Source organism: Sciurus carolinensis, chromosome 13, assembly GCF_902686445.1.
Source record: "Sciurus carolinensis chromosome 13, mSciCar1.2, whole genome shotgun sequence".
Lineage (NCBI taxonomy): Eukaryota > Metazoa > Chordata > Mammalia > Rodentia > Sciuridae > Sciurus > Sciurus carolinensis.
In genome coordinates this window covers 39,668,563-39,688,341 of record NC_062225.1, presented here as the reverse complement: position 1 = coordinate 39,688,341, position 19,779 = coordinate 39,668,563, and the positions used below count along the sequence as shown (strand labels likewise).

The following is a 19,779-nucleotide window of genomic DNA, read 5'->3' as shown; positions in this document are numbered from 1 at the left end:
CTTTATTTTATTTATTTATTTTTATGTGGTGCTGAGGATCAAACCCAGTGCCTCATCCATGGTAGGTAAGCTCTGTACCACTAAGCTACAACTCCAATCCCCAAAGCTAAGTTCTTATCTTACCTTCTGAATAAAGCAGTGAGAGAGATAATAGCCAAGTTTCCCAGGATAGCTTCAATCAGCATGATAATAAAATTCATTTTGCATTTTATTTGTAACTTGAACTTAACTAATCAGTTTTTTGTTTTTGTTTTGTTTTGTTTTTCTATTTTTCTGTATCTGGGTCTCTACCTTACAAGGAAAAATAACTTTGAAATGACTGGTCTGCTTTTTAAATTATTTTGTTTCTGCTTTCTTTAGCCCTTCTTTGTCTATAAAACCAATCTCTTCTGCTTACCTCATTGGAACATTTATTTTATTTCATGGAATAAAATTTTTTCTGATTTTAGATTTGCAAATAAAACTAATTAAGATTTTTAAACTAAATTTGCTTTATTATTTTTTTCTTTTTCTTTTTGTGGTACTGAAGTTTGAATCCAGGGCCTCAGGTATGGTAGGCAAGTGCTGTACCACAGAACCACATCCCTAGCCCTGTAATTTTTGGTTTTGGGTGATAGATAGCCCAGAAATGCACACATACAAGTATAGTCTAACTAATGTTTGATAAAACAGCAAAAGCAGTTCAATAGAGAAGAAGTCTTTTCATCAAATAGTGCTGAAACAAGTTATATATTGACTTACGTATAAAAAATGAATTTAATGAATCTGTTTAATGAAAAAAAATTTTTTTGAATGAAACTAGGAGTGGGAGTGTAGCTCACTGTTAGACCATGTGCTCATACCATAAAAGAAAACAAATTTTAAAAAATGACAAAAAGAAGAACAAAAATTAACTTGAAATGTATCATAAACCTAAATATAAAATGCAGAACTACAAATCTTCTACAAGATGACATAGGAGAAAATCTAGGCAATCTTGGGTTTGGGAATGACTTTTTCAATAGAACACCAAAATTGAGGTCCATGAAAGAAAAACTAAGTTGGACATCAATAAAATTGAAAAAAAAAAAACTTCTGCTCTAAAAAAAAAAAAAAAAAAATGTTAAGAGAATAAAAATACAAACCACAGACTAGGAAGAAGTCTTTACAGAATACATACCTGCAAAAAGACTGGTATTGAAAATACACAAAGAATACTCCAATAAGAAAATTGACAATCCAATTAAAAAATGGGCAAAGATTTAAATAGAGACCTCACCAAAGGCATACAGATGACCAGTAAATATATAAAATTATGCTCAATATAATCAACATAATATTTCATTGAGATAATGCAAATTAGCTGGGCACCATGGTGCACACCTGTAATCACGGTGACTCAGGAAGCTGAGACAGGAGGATTGCCAGTTTAAAGACAGCCTCAGCAACTTAATGAGACTGTCTCAAAATAAAAAAATTAAAAGGGCTGGAGATGTGTCTCAGTGGTTAAGTGCCCCTGTGTTCAATCTCCAGTACCAAAACAGAAATATATATATCATAAATTAGAACAATAATGAGATACCACTCCATGTCTGTTAGAATGACTAAAATCCAAAACACTAACAGTAAATGTTGGCTTGTGGTACATACAGACATTGGAAAATTATTCAGGTCTCAAAAGCTATCAAACCATGAAAAGACACAGAGGCACCCTAAATGTGTATTGCTAAGTCTGAAAAGGCTACATGCTGTATGCTTTCAACTATAGTGTATGACATTCTGTAAAAGGCAAAACCATGGAGACAGTGAAAAGGTCCAAAGTTGCCCAGATTCTGGTGGAGAGGTGAGGGATGAATAGATGGAATACAGGGAATTTTCAGGACAGTGAAACTATTCTGTATGATATCATAATGGTGGACACATGTCATTACATTTGTTAAAATGCACAGAATGTATCACACCAACAGTGAGTTCTGGCGTGAGCTTCAGTTAATAATTATATATCACTATTGGCTCCTCAACAGTCACAAATGTAACACACTGATGCAAAATGTTAATAATAGAGGAAGCCTGAAGTGGGAGGGAGCGACACCTTTGTGTGTGTGTGTGTGTGTGTGTGTGTGTGTGTGTGTTGTGTTACTGGGGATGGAACTCAGTGAGTTAGAATGCACTCTACCACTGAGCTATATTACCAGCTCCACATTGTACATTTTTTGTGTGTGGGGGGCGATTATTTTGTAAACCTAAGAATGCTCTAAACAAATAAAATCTATTAGTAACAAATTTTTTAAAAAATAATTTTTAAAACATTGGTGTCTACTCCCCTTTCCTTCAGGTCAGGGCCTGGCAGTTCTTCTCCCTCCACACTAGTTGCAAACAGGTCACATCATGGAGACCACAGTGCTGCAGCCTGTGGGTGGATGTGGCGTGGAGTGGGGTGGGGTGGGGCACTCAGGCTGACAGCACAAAACTTCTTCTGGTAAAGGGACATCTTTCACAAGAGCAGCACATGTCATTATGTCCAACAATTCTCTCACCTGATACGATGTCTTCAGGCTTGCTTCCTCCAGGTGAGTCCTCCCAATCTTCACAGTGTCCCTGGTTGCAGGGGCTGGATCATTCAGTGACCCAGGGACATAGCCTGGTCCCTTGACCTTAGGAGGTGCAGGGCTAGAAGCTTCTCCTCCTTGTAGTTTGCCAAGTGTTGGCTCTGGGACAGGACAGGGTTGGCTAAGGAAACACTGACCCAGGGCGGGAGGGAGACCCTAGTGACCTATGGGGTAGCAAGCAGAGCAGGAGACCAATCTCCAGTGGGTGGCAACAACAGTGCCTACCTTGCTGTCGTGAAGATTAAATGAGATACTCCATGGACAGCCCTTAGCCTGGCACAGACATAAGAAGAGGTGAAGAAACATCTACCATGACTGTTTCTGTTCCTCAACCCCATGCCCTGCCCTTCTGTGGGGAAACAAGGTTGCAAATAACAGAGAGGGCAGGTGCCAGATGTACTTTACCCTGGCCTGGAGACCCAGCACCCAGCAGGCAGACACTATAGACTCCTCCCACCCCAAACCTTCAGACTTTGCAGTTTCCTGAGGGAGACACAATGATCAAATTAACCAGGAGGTGTGCTGTGAGGAAACAGCAGAAGAAAAGGAAGGCAGGACAGGGGCCTGAGAGCCAGAGGCAAGGCAGGCAGGAGGGAGCAAGGGGGCCTGTAGGGAGGAGCGTGCAGGCAGAGGGGACAGGATGTGTGAAGCCCAGAGGAGGACTCTACTGAGTGTGCTCCAGGAGCTGAAGAGGGTTGGGGCTGGAATCAAGTGAATGGGACTTGGGAGGTGTGGGGTGGCCACAAAAGCCATGACAAGAACTGTGGGTCTTAGCTAAGCAAGCCAGGCCGAGGCTGGGGTGTAGCTTAGTGGAGAGTGGTGGAGCTTGCCCAGCATGTACCAGGTCCTGGGTTTGATCTTCAACACTGGAAAAAAGAAAGAAAAGAGGAAAGAAAGAAAGAGAAGGAGAAAGGCAGGCAGGCAGGCAGGCAGAAGAATCCTTGAAGCGCAGGAGAAACATGTTGGCATTTGGCTTCTCAGTGGTTTCCCTGATCAGTATGACCTGGGAACTTGCTAGAAATAGAGCCCCAGGCCCACCCCAACTAGGTGAATGAAAATCTGCATTCTAACAGAATCCCCAAGTGCTCATATGAAGAAGCACAGAGCTCATTTATTTTTCATTTGTATTTCCTTGAGCTTTCTTTTTTTTTTCTTTTTTTTTTTTCCTTCTTTTTCTGGTATTAGAGATTGAACCCAGGGATACTTGGGTTCCCTGAGTTACATCCCAGACCTTTTTTATTTTTTGAAACAGCCTCTCCCTAAATTGCTTAGGGCTTCACTAAATTGCGAAGGCTGGCCTCAAATCTGTGATCCTCCTGCCTCAGCCTCCCCAGTGGCTGGGATTAAAGGTATGCACTATCGCACCCAGTCCTCATTTATTTCCAAAGGATAACTCTGGGTGCCCTGTTGAGGATGCAGGATGCAAACAAGGGTGGGAGGTGGTAGACTGGGTAGGGGGCTGTTGTGATAATTCTGGTGGCAGCTGGGCTGGGGATCTGCTGAGAGTAGATGTGGGTGGGAAAGGGGAGAGTCAAGAGTAACTCCAAGGATTTTGGTGCGAGGTGCACAATGCGAGCTCTCCAGGATGAGCCTGAAGCTTCGTTCAATGGAAGAGCCCACACATCCCAAGGGCCCCCTCCCCTGCTGTGGCCCAGTCCACCTTCCTGCTGCCAGCAGCCATCTCATGGATCCTTTCTGTCCTCTGGTTTTTCATGACCGGCAATGACTGTTCTCAGTGGTGGTGAGCCCTTCTCTTTTCCAAAGATCTCTTGACTGACCTATTCTTCCCTGTGCTCATGCTGAGAAGCCAAGCAGGCCAAGGATACAGATGATTAGGAAGTGGGGACCAGAAAGTATTCCTGACCTCCCATTCTTATCTGAGCCAGCTGCAAACTAGTCAGGGATATGTCTAGGCTTTCTGCTTGGTGGCCTCTCCACAGTGACCCCCCAATGTGGCCTGGGCAGCTGGGCAGCGTATCAATGAGGTGCAGAGCAGAGCCTTGAAGCACACGCAGACCCCAGCTCCCCAACTATCTGCTGTGATGCCTCAAACAACTTGCCTTACTTTTCTGGACTCTGGTTTCCCTTTCTGCATCAGCGAAAGGGTGACCAGAGCGGGGCCAGCCAAATGCCCCAAAGGGAAAGTGCTTTACAAAGGTAGTCTCCCCAACTCCCATCTCCCTGAGGCTCCCAGCCCTGACCTGACCCACCAGCCCTTACTTGAGGTCCCAAACAAGCTCTGTCTACACCCCAGTCCATCTGCAGACCACTCAGAACAAAAGTACCATGCCACAGGCTTCTATCCTCCTCCCAGGCCAATGCTTTTCCTCAGAGCCCACCTCCACCAGGGCCTGGCACCCACAGCCCCTCTGTCCAGTCTTTCCACAACACACCTGCAAGTTAACTGCCCATGCTCAGAGATACTCAGGCCCATCTGGAAACAGAAACCACTACCTCAAAAACCCTATAGCCAGGGGACCAGGCCGCTCTCCAGGGGGAAGCCAGGCACTCAGGGGACAGTCCCAGGGCCAGTGGGTGAGCCCCCCCACAGGGATCCCTAGGGCCTCTCTTGGTGGGTGACTCAGATCCCTGACTTTAATGAACCAAACCTGGAGCCTCCCAGCACTCTCAGGCATGCCTGGAAACCCAGGAGCAAGAGCTCAGCACACCAGATCCTGAAAACTCTAAGCTCAAGAGGGCACAGAGGTTGGTGGCATCAGACATCCCCAGGCTGACCCTGCTGCTGGGTGACAGCAGAGCTCACTTTCAAAGGGTAATACAGAAGGGAGACAGGGAGACAGGGAGGCACTGACTGAGAGTCTATGGAGGGGGGCGGGGTCTTCTGTGCTGGTAAGGCTTAGGGACAGCAATCTGGTGAAGAGGGACCCCGAACTTGGGAACTTGTCTCGAAGCTGGGTTAACCCAGCAAGTGCCAAACTTCCTCTTAGGTGGAATGTGTGGGATGGCTCCATGGGAGGGCAGTGGATGCCCCATGGCTGAACCTCTTTGGTCCTCTCAATCATGGCTGTGTGTGTTTGGGATTCAGGGAGGGAGGCTCCCAGGGACAGAAAGGATAGAGTCAAGTCTCCAGCTGGTGTTGGTTCCCACTGAGTCCCTATTAAAGAGCTCTAAGAGAATACCTGGCCTGCTCCGAGCCTAGCTATGGATACTGCTCTCCTCATAATGAAACCCCCAGTCAGCTTCTTTAAGCCACAGGGTTAAATTGCTGGAGCGTGACGAAGGGCAGCGTCAAATCCTTCTAGTCCCATACCCAGTGGTCTTGTGTCCCTCTCTGCACCCAGCCCACTCAGGCCTGCTCAGCCTCCTTCTGGAATCATCACAAGAATTAAAAAACCAAAACCAAAACAAAAAAACCCTGAATGTTCAAGAAATGCTTCATACATCATTAAGCTGGATACCCATGTCAAGGGTCATCACCATCACCCGGCTCTCTCCAGCCGCCCCCAGCAGCACCACATACAAGAGCATGGGCCCCATGGACTTGGAACTCAATTTCAAAGCGCTCAGCCACCTGGCACTGCCTTCAGTCGCTCCGCTGGGACACAAGTGACCATCAATCCTTCTCCTGACTCGTCCACCAACATGCAAAACCAGCGCACACACTTCTGCCCACACACTCATCCTGTCCAGTCGACCCTAAGGAGGGAGGGGACTTCATGAGGGGCGGACAGGCCAGGCCCCAGGGGAGCCAGGGTTGGGAGCCCGTTTCCAGCCTGCCCACCCCTCCCCCCTGCCTCCAGCCTTTCTCGGGCCTGTGCTTCGCAGCCATTTCTTGTCACTGTTGAACAATAGGACTTGCTAGCAGCTGGCAGCTTGGCTGCCCTGTGGGGCGAGGGGGTGGGGGGGACAGCCTGCTGCAGAGGGGGTTCCCAGATCCAGGGACAAAGCCAGCCTGTGTGCTTCCCCTGTGGTGCACAAGGCCACACCATCCCAGATGCCTTGAGGGCTGGCACCTTAGGCCAGCAGTTCTCCTCCCCTCCAAGAGCTTTTGTAAAATCCTAAGACCCATACCCCATGCCCAGAAATGCTGTTGGAGACCCACTTCCTGTGATTCTAAAGGGCAGACAGGGAGAATCACATATGTCCTGCCTCCTACTTTTTGTCCCTGAGACCCCAAAAGGGAAGTGACTGGCCCAAGGTCACGCAGAGCCAGGACAAGAAAGTCGGAGGAGATTCAGTCCTGAAAAACTGTCTCAATTCCTGGTTCACTGCTGGCCCACCTGGACACCTTCCTTCTCTTGCTCCTCAGGACAATGCTGCCAGTGTGCTACCAGAGATCCACATGGCCTCATGAAGAAGAGAGGTGGAATGACCATGCAGGGTCCCTTGCATTAGAACATAATCTGCCTTTTCATCCTACTGCCTCAAGCTGAAGACAGTGGTGTCCTGAAGGGGTTATAAGAGAGCGACCCAGGTCATGAAACCAGCTCTGCCACTTGCCAGCTATGTGACCTTTGGGGGAAACTGCTTAACCTCTCTGAGTCTGGATTCCTGCCTCTGTAAAGCAGGGGTGGTAAGAAAAACTTCAGGGGACTTGGGGTAGGGAGGGTTCACAAAATCAAGCATACCAGTACTTAGTGGTGTCAGGCACATATGAACACAGTAAGTGGTGACCCTGGGGACTATTACTTGTGATCCAGTCAATGGTTACCTTCCAAGAGGAACAAAAGAATGTTGAAAGATGGAAGAGGCAATGGTGGCCACACGAGCATGCAGCAGTATTCTCTGTAAGAAAATAGCTGACCCTTGAAAACAAGCATGGGATCAGGGAGTCATGGTGTCCCCTACCAAGCATGCCTTCAGCATTGTTACCTGTTTTTGCTTTAGGGTCTACCCTAAAACACAACCCCGAGAATGACATAGATTTTAGCCACTAACTTTTGTTACAACCAACATTTGTGGACATTTTTTTTAATGTCCTAGAACTATTCTAAGCGATTTACGTGTATCAACTCATGTAATCCCCAGCATTCCATGAGATAAGCTCAATTATTCAGTCCATTTTATAATTGCAAGAGCAAAGTACAGAGGTTCAGGAATGTGCCTGTCATTACAGGTTGTCAGTGATGGAGCCAGGTTGCAAAGCCAAAATCTGAACCCCAGTGCTCATTTTCTTTAGACCATAATTGTTTCCCTCTCTGGTCCTCATTTTCACATGTATGAAATTGGCCCTTTTGAGCAGAACATCCCAACCTAAGGCTTCTCCTAAGTCTTGAGCTCTCTGAAGATGTCTGTTCCTGTGTGGCTTTCCTGACTGCTCTGCCCCCTCAGGCCCTTACATCACTACCTCCAGTACTCGGTGACCTTGGCTCCCAGTCGTTGTATTCCTCTCTCCGGAGGTGTGTGTCCCTAAGCAATGAAAGCCCTGAGCCTGTCCCATCAATGGGACTCAAAGAGTATTCTAAGAATCATGTGGGCTGCAAATATCAGGGTTTGGGAAACTTTTTCTGTAAAGAACTGAAATGTAAATCTTTCAGCTATGAGGGCTATGTGGTTGTCTCAACTGCAGCTCTGCCATCGTGGCATGACAGTGGCCACAGGCTAGTCACAGATAAGGGAGAATGACCATGTTCTAGGATCTTTTTTTTTTTTTTTAACAATAACAGGCAGTAGACAGGACCTGGCCAATAGGCTGTGGTGTGCTGATCCCTGGCAAAGAGGAACATCACAGGGTTGCTGCTCTTAGAAAATCATGGAGGGTGGCAGAGGAAACCCATGGTGTGATGCTAACCTGAAGACACCGCAGGACCAGCAGGAGCATTTGCAGAGGTGCAGAGCCCTGAAGGAGCTTAGAGAAAGAGGCAGCGTTTTTTTTTTTTAATCTCATTTTTGGTTGTAGGTGGACACAATGCCTTTATTTTACATTTATGTGGCACTGAGGATCAAACCCAGGGCCTCATGCATGCTAGATGAGTGCTCTACTGCTAAGTCACAACCCTAACCCCAAGAGGCAGATTTTGACTGCAGGGTTGCAGAGGTGACTTCCTGGGCAGGAATTTGAGCTTGGTCTTCAAATGATGGGCATTCTACAGGCAGAAGACAAAGTCACAGACAGGTGCTGCTGTGGGCTGGGAATGGGGCACACATACAGGGAGGTGGCGAGAGGACCCTGGACCAGACAGGGATGCTGCTGAACACTGTGCTTCTCTCGTTCCACAGGGAAGGGCACATCACAGGATTTCTCCCCTTCTGATTCAACAAATCTTGTGCCTACTATGTGCCAGGCACAGTTGTAGGCAAGAGAGAAGTAATACTCATAACTTGCCAACATTTTCAAAGGACTTTAGGAGATATCACTTTATCTTGTCTCCGTAAGCACAGAGGTTGAATGATTTCCCATAGTTGTATCATTAATGAATAGTACATGCTCTTAATTCTGGATACAAACCACATTCCTGAGAGTGGACCCTTGTTTGCAATTGTCTAGAGTCTCCACTGGGCATCTCTAAATGGCTCATCCTACTTGTATTAGTTTGCAAGGGCTGCCATGACAAAGGACCCCAGCCAGGTTCAGTGGTGCACGCCTATAATCCAAGCAATTCAGGAGGCTGAGGCAGGAGGATCAAAAGTTTTAAGACCAACCTCAGCAACTCAGTGAGACCCTGTCTCAAAAGGGATCTAGCTCAGTGGTAAAGTGCCCCTGGGTTCAATCCCTGGTACCAAAAACAAAAACAAAAGGACCCCAAACTGGGTGATTTCCACAATAGAAACTCCAGCCTTTTTCAGAGGCTAGAAATCTAAGAGCAAAGTGTTAGCAGGGTGGGTTCCTTGAGGGCTGTAAGGGAGAATCTGTCCCATACCTTTCTCCTAGTTCCTAGGGGTTTGTTGGGTGCTCCTTGACTTGTAGAAGCACCCCATGACCTCTGCCTCCATCCTCACAGGTCCTTCTCCCTGTGTGTCTTTGTCTTGATTTCTTTTTATGAGGACACTGGTTGTATTAGGTTAGGGTCCACACTAACAACCTCATGCTAAAACATTTATTTCTGTAAAGATCTAATTGTCAAATTGAAGTCACATTTGGAGGTACTGGAACCCCTCCAACAATTTCCAGTTTGCTCCTATCCAGCTGGTCTAGTGGCCCCAAATAGCCTGGAGGAGGTAAGCTGGATCCCATGACTCCATCGAAGGTGGCCCAGCTGCCAAGGAGAGTGCCCAGAACCTGCCTCACTAGTCCCTGGAGGCTGGCGGGGAGGGTCCAGCCTGTATCATCAGGGTCAGGAGAATGGGCACAATCATTGCTTACTTTTTGGCATGTCACCTTCAATGTCAGGGATGCTAGAGAAGCAAGCCTGGAGGGAGGCCAGTTAGGAAGCAGGGACAACACTTTGGGGTGTGGAGGACTGAAGAGGAGAAGGTAGGAGAGGGCTAAAGAGACTGGGACGGGGCCACATGCCTGGGAGTAGGGTAAGGACTGCAGGCTCAGCCCCATGGGAAAAAGAGGCCTATTTTAAGACCTGTTGTGAGATGGAAAATTCTAGAATTTGACATTGAAGTCCAGAGTTCAGGAGCAAGGCAGGAGCTGGCAACAAGTCTTGAGACTCCTGAGTGGGTGAGATGACCTCAGGAAAGCCAGCAATGGACTGGATACAGGCTTGGAGAGCTGGTCATGGGCCAAACCCTGGCAAAAACGACATCTGGAAAGAACCAGGAAAGAAAGGTGGCTCAGGAAGACAGAGAACACTAACCCTGACAGCCAGCCAGTGTGGACCAGACCCTAGGTTAATGGGAACAAATGGTCCCACGCTAGGCAAATGGGTAGAGTGCTTGCCTACCGTGCGGGAGGTCGATCCCCAGTACCATCCCCACCAAAAAAAAAAAAAAAAAAAAAAAAAATTAAAAGAACTGCAAACACAAATCTCCCATCTTTTAACTGTTTATTGTATAATATAAAACTACAAAAGTAAGACTGCTCATTTCCATGTACATTTAATCTGTCCAATTGTTTCGATTACAGTCCGAACCTACATTGAACACAGCCCTCTGGGTTCCGATGTGACGTCTGTAATATTGCATAGAAAAGGCACAGCTCTCAGGTCTGTGGGGAAAGGTCACACCTCCTTTTTGACAAAAAGCCTTCCTCAAAACCCATGCACCAAACATGTCACTATGTACACCCTTTTCAAAATCTTGGTTGTTTGTACATGTAGACTGCACTTCTCTTCCAAACTTATTATCCCCAAAAGAAGTCCAAAATTTTTTATTGGCTTTGTCTGCAACAGCATTTGATCCTGGCTAATTTTCAAGAACCATTTAGACTCATTCTTGGAAGCATTGAGAACAATTGTACATAAAGCAGGATGCACACACCTTGCTGCCACGCAGGTGCGGGGCAGTTACAGGAGTTAACCATTTACAGTCAGGACAGGTTAAATATGCTCTTTTCAGTATTTTCAGAAAACGGTAAAAAGGTCCAATTTGTAACAGCAAGGTTTTGAAATTAAGACAATTCATAGAGAGAATAACAATCGCTGCACAAAGTAGAGTCTTTTTTTTTTTTTCTTTTTTTTTTTACATCTTAAGAAGGCTGCCCCTGCGGTATTTATAATTCATTGTTTACCGCAAAGGTGGTTACTAAATTTAAGCTTTAAAAATGATCTGTAAGTTGATACTTTGGCTCTTTGGAGCTTATTTAGTTAAGAAATTTTCCTTGATCGACCTCAGGGTGGTTGGGGGCACTCCAAGGGGCTATGGCGATAAAAAGTTCAATTGGTAAAGACACTCAGGGGTGTAGGAGGCTCTGGCCATTTCTCACCCTTTGGTATGAATGTGGGTGCCCGTGTGGTTGCCCCTTCTGTCATCAAGAGAAAGTGCTACTAAGAAACTTTTAAAAATATCAACCCTTTGATGCTTGATTTTCTTAAAAATTTGGAGGTATTAAAACATTCCTCATCCATACCTTTTGCATATTTCAAATAGACCCATATTAGAGAAGACAGTAAAAGTGAATGTGGACTGTGTATCTGATGAGAAGACCCACAGGGATCTGACTTGGACCCCCTTTTAATACAGATTTACATTCCTACAAGAGAATACATTCCTACCATACATTCTGCACATTATCATCCAGATGTTGTTAGAGCTCCACAGTAAAATAAATATATTTACACAGAAAAAAAAGGAATAAATAACTTATGGGGGAAAAATCACTTCAAATTCAAAGCTCTTATGATTCTGCTCTCATCTTGTCACTTCATTGCACATCACTGTCAATAATTGTCCTCTCCCAGCCCCAGCCCCACCCAGCCCATCTTTCTCCTAAAAGGTACCTCCAGTCGCCTGCCTGGCTCTGGATGCCACTTGGTGCCTTTCATAAAGGGGAAGGAACTGCTGCCAGGAGGCATTTGGAAGCACATCCTGCACTAGAACTGAGACTTGGAGATCCCACTCGGGCTTCTACTCTTCTGTTGGGACATTGCTTGGTAAAAATAGGACACAAAGACACTTTGAACTCTTGATGGCTTTGCTCTTTTTGAAAATGGGCCGCTGGTTTCCCATGTATATCTTTGTTAGACCATGAGCATCAAGAATTTACAGCAAGGGTTTCAGAGTTAAAAAGCACTTGCCTGCTGTTGTTGGGGGTTTTTGTTTTGATTTTGAAGCCTAGTCTTACAAATACACCAGAGTCAGAGAACCAAGTTTGGGCAACACTTCTCTGTGCTTATTTGAACTGTTGCCCAACATATGGGATTTGTTTAAACACACAAGGTTTGGTAATCCAACGAAAGTACAGTTGTTCTAAGTTACTGTAAATCAATTTCTAACAATGGCAAATCAACTGCTTTACCCTGTTATTGTTCAGAATAATCAACACTATTGTGTGTGTCTATGTATGTAGATGTGGGCAGCACGTGGCCAGTTTGCAGGGTCATCCAGTTGTACAAAGCATAGAGTCTGGGCAGGCTTGTCTTCTTAGAAGAAAGGGAAGCTTGGTGATACTGGAAGCATCTAAAACAACCCTAACCTTAATTAGATGGTCCTTGGTCCTATATCAAAGGAAATGACACATGTGTAGCAGTAAGAGGTGTGTGTGGAGGCTGCTTGTAGGAGAACAAGTTGCAATTTGATCAGTTTCTCACTGCTCTACTGAGTTGATAATTAGCTTTTTAAAACACATTTGAGTGGGGGGAAAAAGCACATTAGAAGGCAGAAAGATTTAATCATATTATACACGAATCTCTTGCTTAGATGAGCAGGTCCTTCATCACAAATATATTTGCTTTGCCATGTGCATTATAAAAATAGAACTATCTATGGCTTGTTTAAAGTGCCATTTTCTAAAGTTGTCTTCTTTAATTGGTCAGAGAGACCCAATTTTATCCATGGCAAGAAGTGAGCAGAATTGGTGACTGAATATTGACAAATGACCAACAACAAAGACGACGACAACAACAACAACAAAACAAAATCCCATAATTTAAAAATTTTTAAATAAATATAAAAGTTATTCCTAAAGAAGCCACCTGCATAACAATATAGGTTGTAACCTGCACTCAACAGCTAAAAGTACCATTGGAAGAAAGAAAACTGAAACAGAAAGGCCACAATCTCGGCAACAAGCATGATACATTGCAAATGTTTTAAAATTAAATGTACACCACTAGGAATAAAAAGCTACCTAAGGGTCTCCTGGGGGTGGGGGGGCTTAGGGGAGGAGGGGAAACATGCATAGAAATTCCTGTCTGTGTATTTGGGTAAAACAGCCATGTAAAGTGTAGTTAAATCAGCAGTTGATTTAAGAAAGCAACAAGACTGGATGCTGTGATGCAAGGTGATGAACTCCAGCTTTAAGAGTCACGGATGTTGGAAGAGTGCATCCCGGCCAGCCAAGGTGAGGCGAGCCAAGCCAAGTTCACTGTGGTGATCATGAGGATGCCATTTCCAGCTCTTAGCAACAGAGGGAACAAAAGCTCTAGGGAAGGGATGCTGGAAAAGACAATTTAGCAACATGATGGATGCCTTCTGGAAAGAATTTCTTCTTTATGAGCCCTGAGTATTGAAGTAGGGCTCAGCTCCATGAAGAGGTTGGTTGCTTTTCATCAAATTTTGTTTGTATGTAAAATTTCTGGTTCATCATAAAAATTAGACCAAAAAGGGAACGATTTGGGTTTTCATTAAACAATAAAAATAAAAACAATTAAATGCGCAAACTTGGCATAAATACACTCTTAAGTAAGATGATAGCTGTTCCTCCACAGAGGAAGCTAAGGAGAACCATCACTCCAACCCCAAGTTCCATGGCCATCTCCTGCCAATTGCTTAATGCAAGTTTGATGAGCAGACCTGGCTCTGGCTTTGGAAGTCACAGTACTGGCAGGTGTTTGTGCCAGGGGGATGGTGCTTGTGAAATTTGGGTGATATCACTTGGCCCTTTCTTAAAGCACTGTGTGTGTGTGTGTGTGTGTGTGTGTGTGTGTTTGTGTGTATTTGCATTTGGGGACATCAACTGCAGATTGATTTGATCCAATTTTCTCTTGCACCATACACATATAAAACATTACAACTCTATAAAAGTACAAGTGCAACTTGTACATCTGAAGTTTGCAGGAACTATGTGAGCAAATCCTATCAAAATAGCTATCTCATATGTATAAACAGCATTTGTTTTTAGAAAAACAATATCATAAACTGCAGAATCTGTACAAAAATATAAAATAAATTTGGGCAGCAGTTTTCTAAACAGCCATGTAAATGCAACACTTACGAGGAGTACTTAATGCCTCTAAAAAGGCTGAATTGCCGAGTCAACCTATACAGGGCAAAAATGCCAGGAAAGGTACTGAGATTATCTAAATAATATATATATTTTTTCTTTTTTACCTCTTGCATTAAAACTTATAGAAAAAATAGACAAATATGCACATGCAATTTACAACTTTTCCAACTTAATCCTTGTGCTTCACTCGAACTGTTTATGTTTGTCATTCAACATTAGCAATGTTGTCTTCAAATGGACTCTTTCCTATACCGCGGTAGTAGGTCTCTGAGGAACCACTCAAGAAAGCATATTAAAAGTGGTCATACTTGGATGAAGGCACTCCAACTCTGCTCAAAGCAAAAACTAGTGTGATCCTTTTGTAAAATTTTCTTTTTCTCTGAAAAAGGCAGGCAAGGGTGCATGCACAGTGTGGAGAATTGTCAGGGTTGTGGGGAAACGCTCGCAGTGTCTGGGTGGGCATGGCGGTGGGGTCAGGTGGCTGAGTCCCCGGGTCTTAGGACCCAACGAGCACCTCCATGATGTGGTCCAGTTCTGTGAGATCCATTTTGAAAGGCTGACTCGGGGTGACGGGCTGACTGCTGTAAGGAGCCAGAGTCTTGAGGAGGTCATCTGCGGACACAGGGGCCATTTTTGAGGCTGCCCCCGAAGCAGATGTGCAGGGATCAAAATCATACATGGACGTGTCAATGTCGGCAAACAAGATGTCATCCAGGGTCAAGTCTGTCAGGAACCCTGTGGATGTTGTAATTTCAAAATTCCCAGGCAGAGAGTCCATCAGTTTTGAGTCCTCCGTGCGGCCCTCTGGGGGCCCCTCGGGTTTCTGGATGCTGGACTCGCTGGAGGTCCCTTTCAAGCTGTCAGTCGCTACCACGGTGGCCTCTGTGGAGGTAGATGTGGGACAGAGCTCCTCGATCTCGTCCAAGGCAGAGGAGAAGCTGTCCTTTTCCAGCGGGAGGGCTGGAGGGGAGAGTCTGGTAGGAGCTGCGGGCTGTACAGCCTGTGAAGTGCAAAAAGTGTCATCGTCGTCCTCGAGCAGGGAGGCCGGGGTGAGGCAGGCCTCCAGGGGTGTAGTGCTTCCGAGGTCGCAGGGGTGAGCGGGAGGGGGTGTGAGGTGGCTGAAGGTAGGCGGGGTCTCTCGGTAGCTGTCGCTCAGGGAGTCGCTGGGCTGAGAGGAGGGGGTGAACCCGGGCCTCAGGCTGCCTTCCTGCTTGAGTTCCTCCTGGATCCGCCTCAACATGTTGTTAATTAAAACGGTCTTTTGCAAGCTGGGCTCTGTCAGGGGCCTGTGGTTATAGAGTTTCATAAGGGAAATGTTGAAGATAGTCTGGCGCTGTAAGGTGTAAGACACCTTGGATGGACCGTCGGAGGGAGACACGATTTTGCCTTCCAGCCCATCTTCATGCTCATCAAACTTCCGTTTTCCTCCTTTACCCAACATATATCTGCAAAGGAGAAAGGCAGGAAATGGCATGAATCACACAAAGGCTAATTTCCACCATGAAAGAAAAGACGCTGACTTAGAAGTCAGAACTTGGACTTTAGTTCCTTGCCTGGGTGATTTAGAAGAGCAGATGGATTAATTGAGGGAAGACCTTCTAGAAGGAGAGAGAATTGGGAAATCTACCCTCATATGTCTGCAGAGCAATTTTTATCACTAGGTAGTCTGGCAAATGTATTTCTTGAGAAATGTGTATGACACAGACAAGTTAGGAGTTACCATGGAAACTGTGATTTTTGACTTTCTCAGCTCATGTGCTTGTGTTCGCATGCCTAACATTATCATGCAGGTTCAATTTCCCTTCCCCAAATGGATTTATTTTTAAAGCTCAAGAAAACACTTACAACACTATGACCTAAACAGATATAGGTGCCATGAATTACTGTTTCAACACATTTTCAAAGATTAAAAACAAACAAACAAACAAAAAAAAACAAGTTAGAGAAGGGGGAAGGTGTACAATTTTGGTAGAACAGTGTGCTTTCAAAATGCTTTTTCCTTCCTCATTATGCATCAGAGGCTTCCTGCCTGTTGGGTGACATGTGGTGAAGCACTTGGCCTGTGTTAAATGACCACAGAGACTGAGCGGCCGCTGTTTTTCACTCTAGAATCAAGTAGAATGTATGTTTCCCAGTTCAAGTTTCTCCTTGGCTCAGTTTCACTGCACAAGGTCATATCTGAATGCAACTGCATTAATTTTAAAGTAATTTGTTCTGATTATAGGTACTGCTGTTTGGATACTTGAGACATTTCACAACAAAATACCTACCGTAATTCTACAAATACATATGCACTTCAAATGAACAAGGTCCCCATATCAGGCCTTGATAATGGGTTGAGTTTTAAAACCCCTTTCCGAACACTGGTCTTCAGCTGCTTGTCACCTTCTAGACAGTGACCCTTCCAACTCTCCGTGGTCACACTGTCATTACCTCTTTTCATAACCTCCACCATCAGAAGAGAACCATCTCAAGTCCAGCAGTCTATGCCTCAGATCTCACTTCCAACCATTCAACCAAGGACGTCATCCCCCTGTTGTCCAGACCTAGATGCCTGGTCTAATTAAGCCAGGCCCTGGTGTGTTCCCTCGCCTGGTGTATAGTACTCACACCTGGACCCTGTGATTCCTTTCTCAACGTGACATTTATGATAACTTCATATCCAGGCAACATTTTTTGGTATCTGATTTTTCTTCTTAATGCTACTTACCTTTTATTGAATTGCTTCAGCTGACTGAAGGTGCCTAGTTCAACCCTTTTCTAGCTCACTTCATCAACATGCTGTCTCAGGCACTCGCTAGGCCCTGTAGGAAGCCCAATTCAAGCAAAGGTTGGTCTCCAAGAGGATTTCTCCTCCTACAACTCATCAGCCTCTTTGAATTCCAAGTCTCATCTTAAAGAGATAAGGCTAATGGGACACTGACACTTCACAGAACTTCCTTCCAATACTTGCTTAAAAGACGGCCAGGCTGTGCTGTCCCCTGAGGCAGACACACAGGGAGCCACAGAACCTGGCACACAATCCCAAGTGTAGTGACTGATTTCCAATGCCCCAGTCACCAGATAGGTTGGCACAGCTGCAATCTATCAACATCAGTATCAGCTTGAGATTTGTTAATACTTACAAACAAAGAATGTGAGTTACTTGTATGGGAAACATTTCCCCTCATTCTGTAAGCATGAACAAAATGGCTTGTCAATCACTAGAACCAAAAAGACCAAAGACCCATCCTGTAATTAACTGTTCTCTGAGACAAGGAAGATACAATAGTAAGAACTGGCTTATCTAACACTTCATATGACAGACAGTTCCTATCTTTCAGTGCTAAGTCTCATTTGTGTATCTGCTTTGCATAGGCCATTTCCTATCTAAAGTATCTGTGCTCATTGAAATTTGGGGTGAATCAGAGTGGAGGTGGTTTCATTTCACTTTGCACAATAGTTTCTACTTCATACATCAGAACTGTTACAAGGTTGGGGATGTAGCTTAGTGGTAGAGTGCTTGCCTAGCATATATGGGACCCTGGGTTTGATTCCCAGTAGGGCAAAAAAAAAAAGTGTTACCAGACATCTGAGTTTTGAAACATATAGTTGTATTCACAATTTTTGTATATTTATATTCCCTTACAATTCAAGCATTTAAATACTTGTTAAAAAAAAAAAAACCTCACTTTTGTCAAAAAGCTTCTGGGTGCATTTAATTCGAAGTTATTATCGGATCCATGTTACATTATAATGCTATCAGGCCAGTACACTTAAATGTATATGTAAGTGCACAAATACACATATGCACTCTCTAAAACAGTGTTTCTCAAAGTGTGGCCCACAGATGGGGCCAGTATGAACTGTCACCAGTCCACAGTGAGCTAAGTAGAGATATGGTTTTATTTAGAAACTTTTACAGTAAAATTACAAAGTAATTGTATGTCTGCAAATCTAATTTTAAAATAGGAGCTTCTATCTTTTACATCTTTCTGTTTTTACCTCACTTTTCAAGTAGCTATTTTTATTGTCTTTTACTGAAGTCCATGAAGGACTGAGAGGAAAAAAAAAAAAAAAAGATGGTCTATCACTACAGAAAAGTTTGAGAAGCACTGTTCTCAAATGTAAACCAAAACAAAACTAAAAACAAATTAGTAAACAGAATGCCACTTTGAATTTTTAGCAGTTTTGGAGGAAAGGTAACCTTAGGTAAGAGGGTGCAAATTTTTCTTTTCTCGTAATGTATAACTATTTAAAGACTTGTTACCAGAATAAACAATAGTAATTTTTCAATGATATATTTCCCTAGAAATAATTACTGAACTACCATACTCAAATATTTAAGAAGCACATAGGTCACGCAATAATGAAAGATCTGTGGAGATACTTTCAGAGAGATTTCCATTGAGAAGCACCTAGTTTCCAGTAAGAAAGATCCTGCTGGCCAGAGCTGTGTGATGATCCTAATGATTTAGGAGATGCGTAAGAAGACATCTGCAATACTACCTGAACAGGGAGGGTGGAGGGCCCTTGTAAGCAACACTTGGTCAGCAGGAACAGATACACAAATTGAACCCTGGGTGCTCTTGGAATGTGTAAATAAGGACCCCTGATAAGAGTGTGTCTCCAAGCAGGTTTGTCTTCATTTTCTTACTGTGTGGAGAGGCAAAGCCGGCTTTACACACCCACTAAAATTGCAAAATGCACACGATCCGGATTTTTAATCCTAATTCTAAATCATTAAGAAAGGACTAAAACTGTAACATAATCAAATCTATTCCACATTTTTATGTAAAAAGAAAGTTTTCCCCAAGTTTGCCTAATATGTCAAAGTAACATTCCAATTAGCCTGGTTAGGAGAGGTCTCCAACTCCTGAAGGGCAGGGCAGCGAGAACTCCCATTCTCATGACTTGTGTTAATGACTGCCTCCTTAGCCAGGGCACAATTTAAAGAAAAGACAAGACATGCCCTCAAGAACCAGAAAGCACGAAGACAGACACGTGGGCCCCTCCTGGCCTCTCTGGGCCTGGCTCAGGCAGGCCACGGCCAGGGTCGCCAGCTCCTCAGAAACCTCTTTCTCTTCAGGCACTCTGAGAAAATAACAATAGTTCTTTAAGCGCAGTTGGAGAGGCACGTGACCTTTCAAAAGGCCTCACTAGGCAGCAGCTTGCAGATGAAGCAGGAGCAGGAGCTCATTAAGGGCTTCCAGGGACACTATGGAAGAGGGCTCCCCTTGTCTGGCTGTGCAGTATGGGCCTGAAGTTCATCCAGAGGACGGTCTGGTGACTCCCTTGCTTCCTAGGCCACCCCAGGTCTCTGTCACCCACTCCTTTCCTTCTGCGTGTGAAGACCCAAGTCCAAACCTCACATTTTCAACCCAGTTTTTCAGACGAAGTCCCCAAAGCCCCAGAGCTTTGGGGTGGATTAGAGACCCCCTCCACATGAAGTAGTCAGGCCAGTGCTGTTCCCTCTCT

The 19,779-nt window shown here is 44.7% G+C and overlaps 1 protein-coding gene across 2 annotated transcripts in view; it reads right to left on the bottom strand.

The window, feature by feature from the left end:
• Positions 1–14,429: 14,429 nt before the first annotated feature.
• The window catches only part of Sertad2 (SERTA domain containing 2), a 103,065-nt gene continuing 97,715 nt past the window's right edge, over positions 14,430–19,779 (bottom strand). For both annotated transcript variants that reach the window (XM_047522998.1, XM_047522997.1), the window contains exon 2: positions 14,430–15,767. In XM_047522998.1, coding sequence (XP_047378954.1) covers positions 14,819–15,763 — 945 coding nt within the window. In that variant the 5' untranslated portion in view covers positions 15,764–15,767 and the 3' untranslated portion in view covers positions 14,430–14,818. The remainder of the gene's footprint in view (positions 15,768–19,779) is intronic.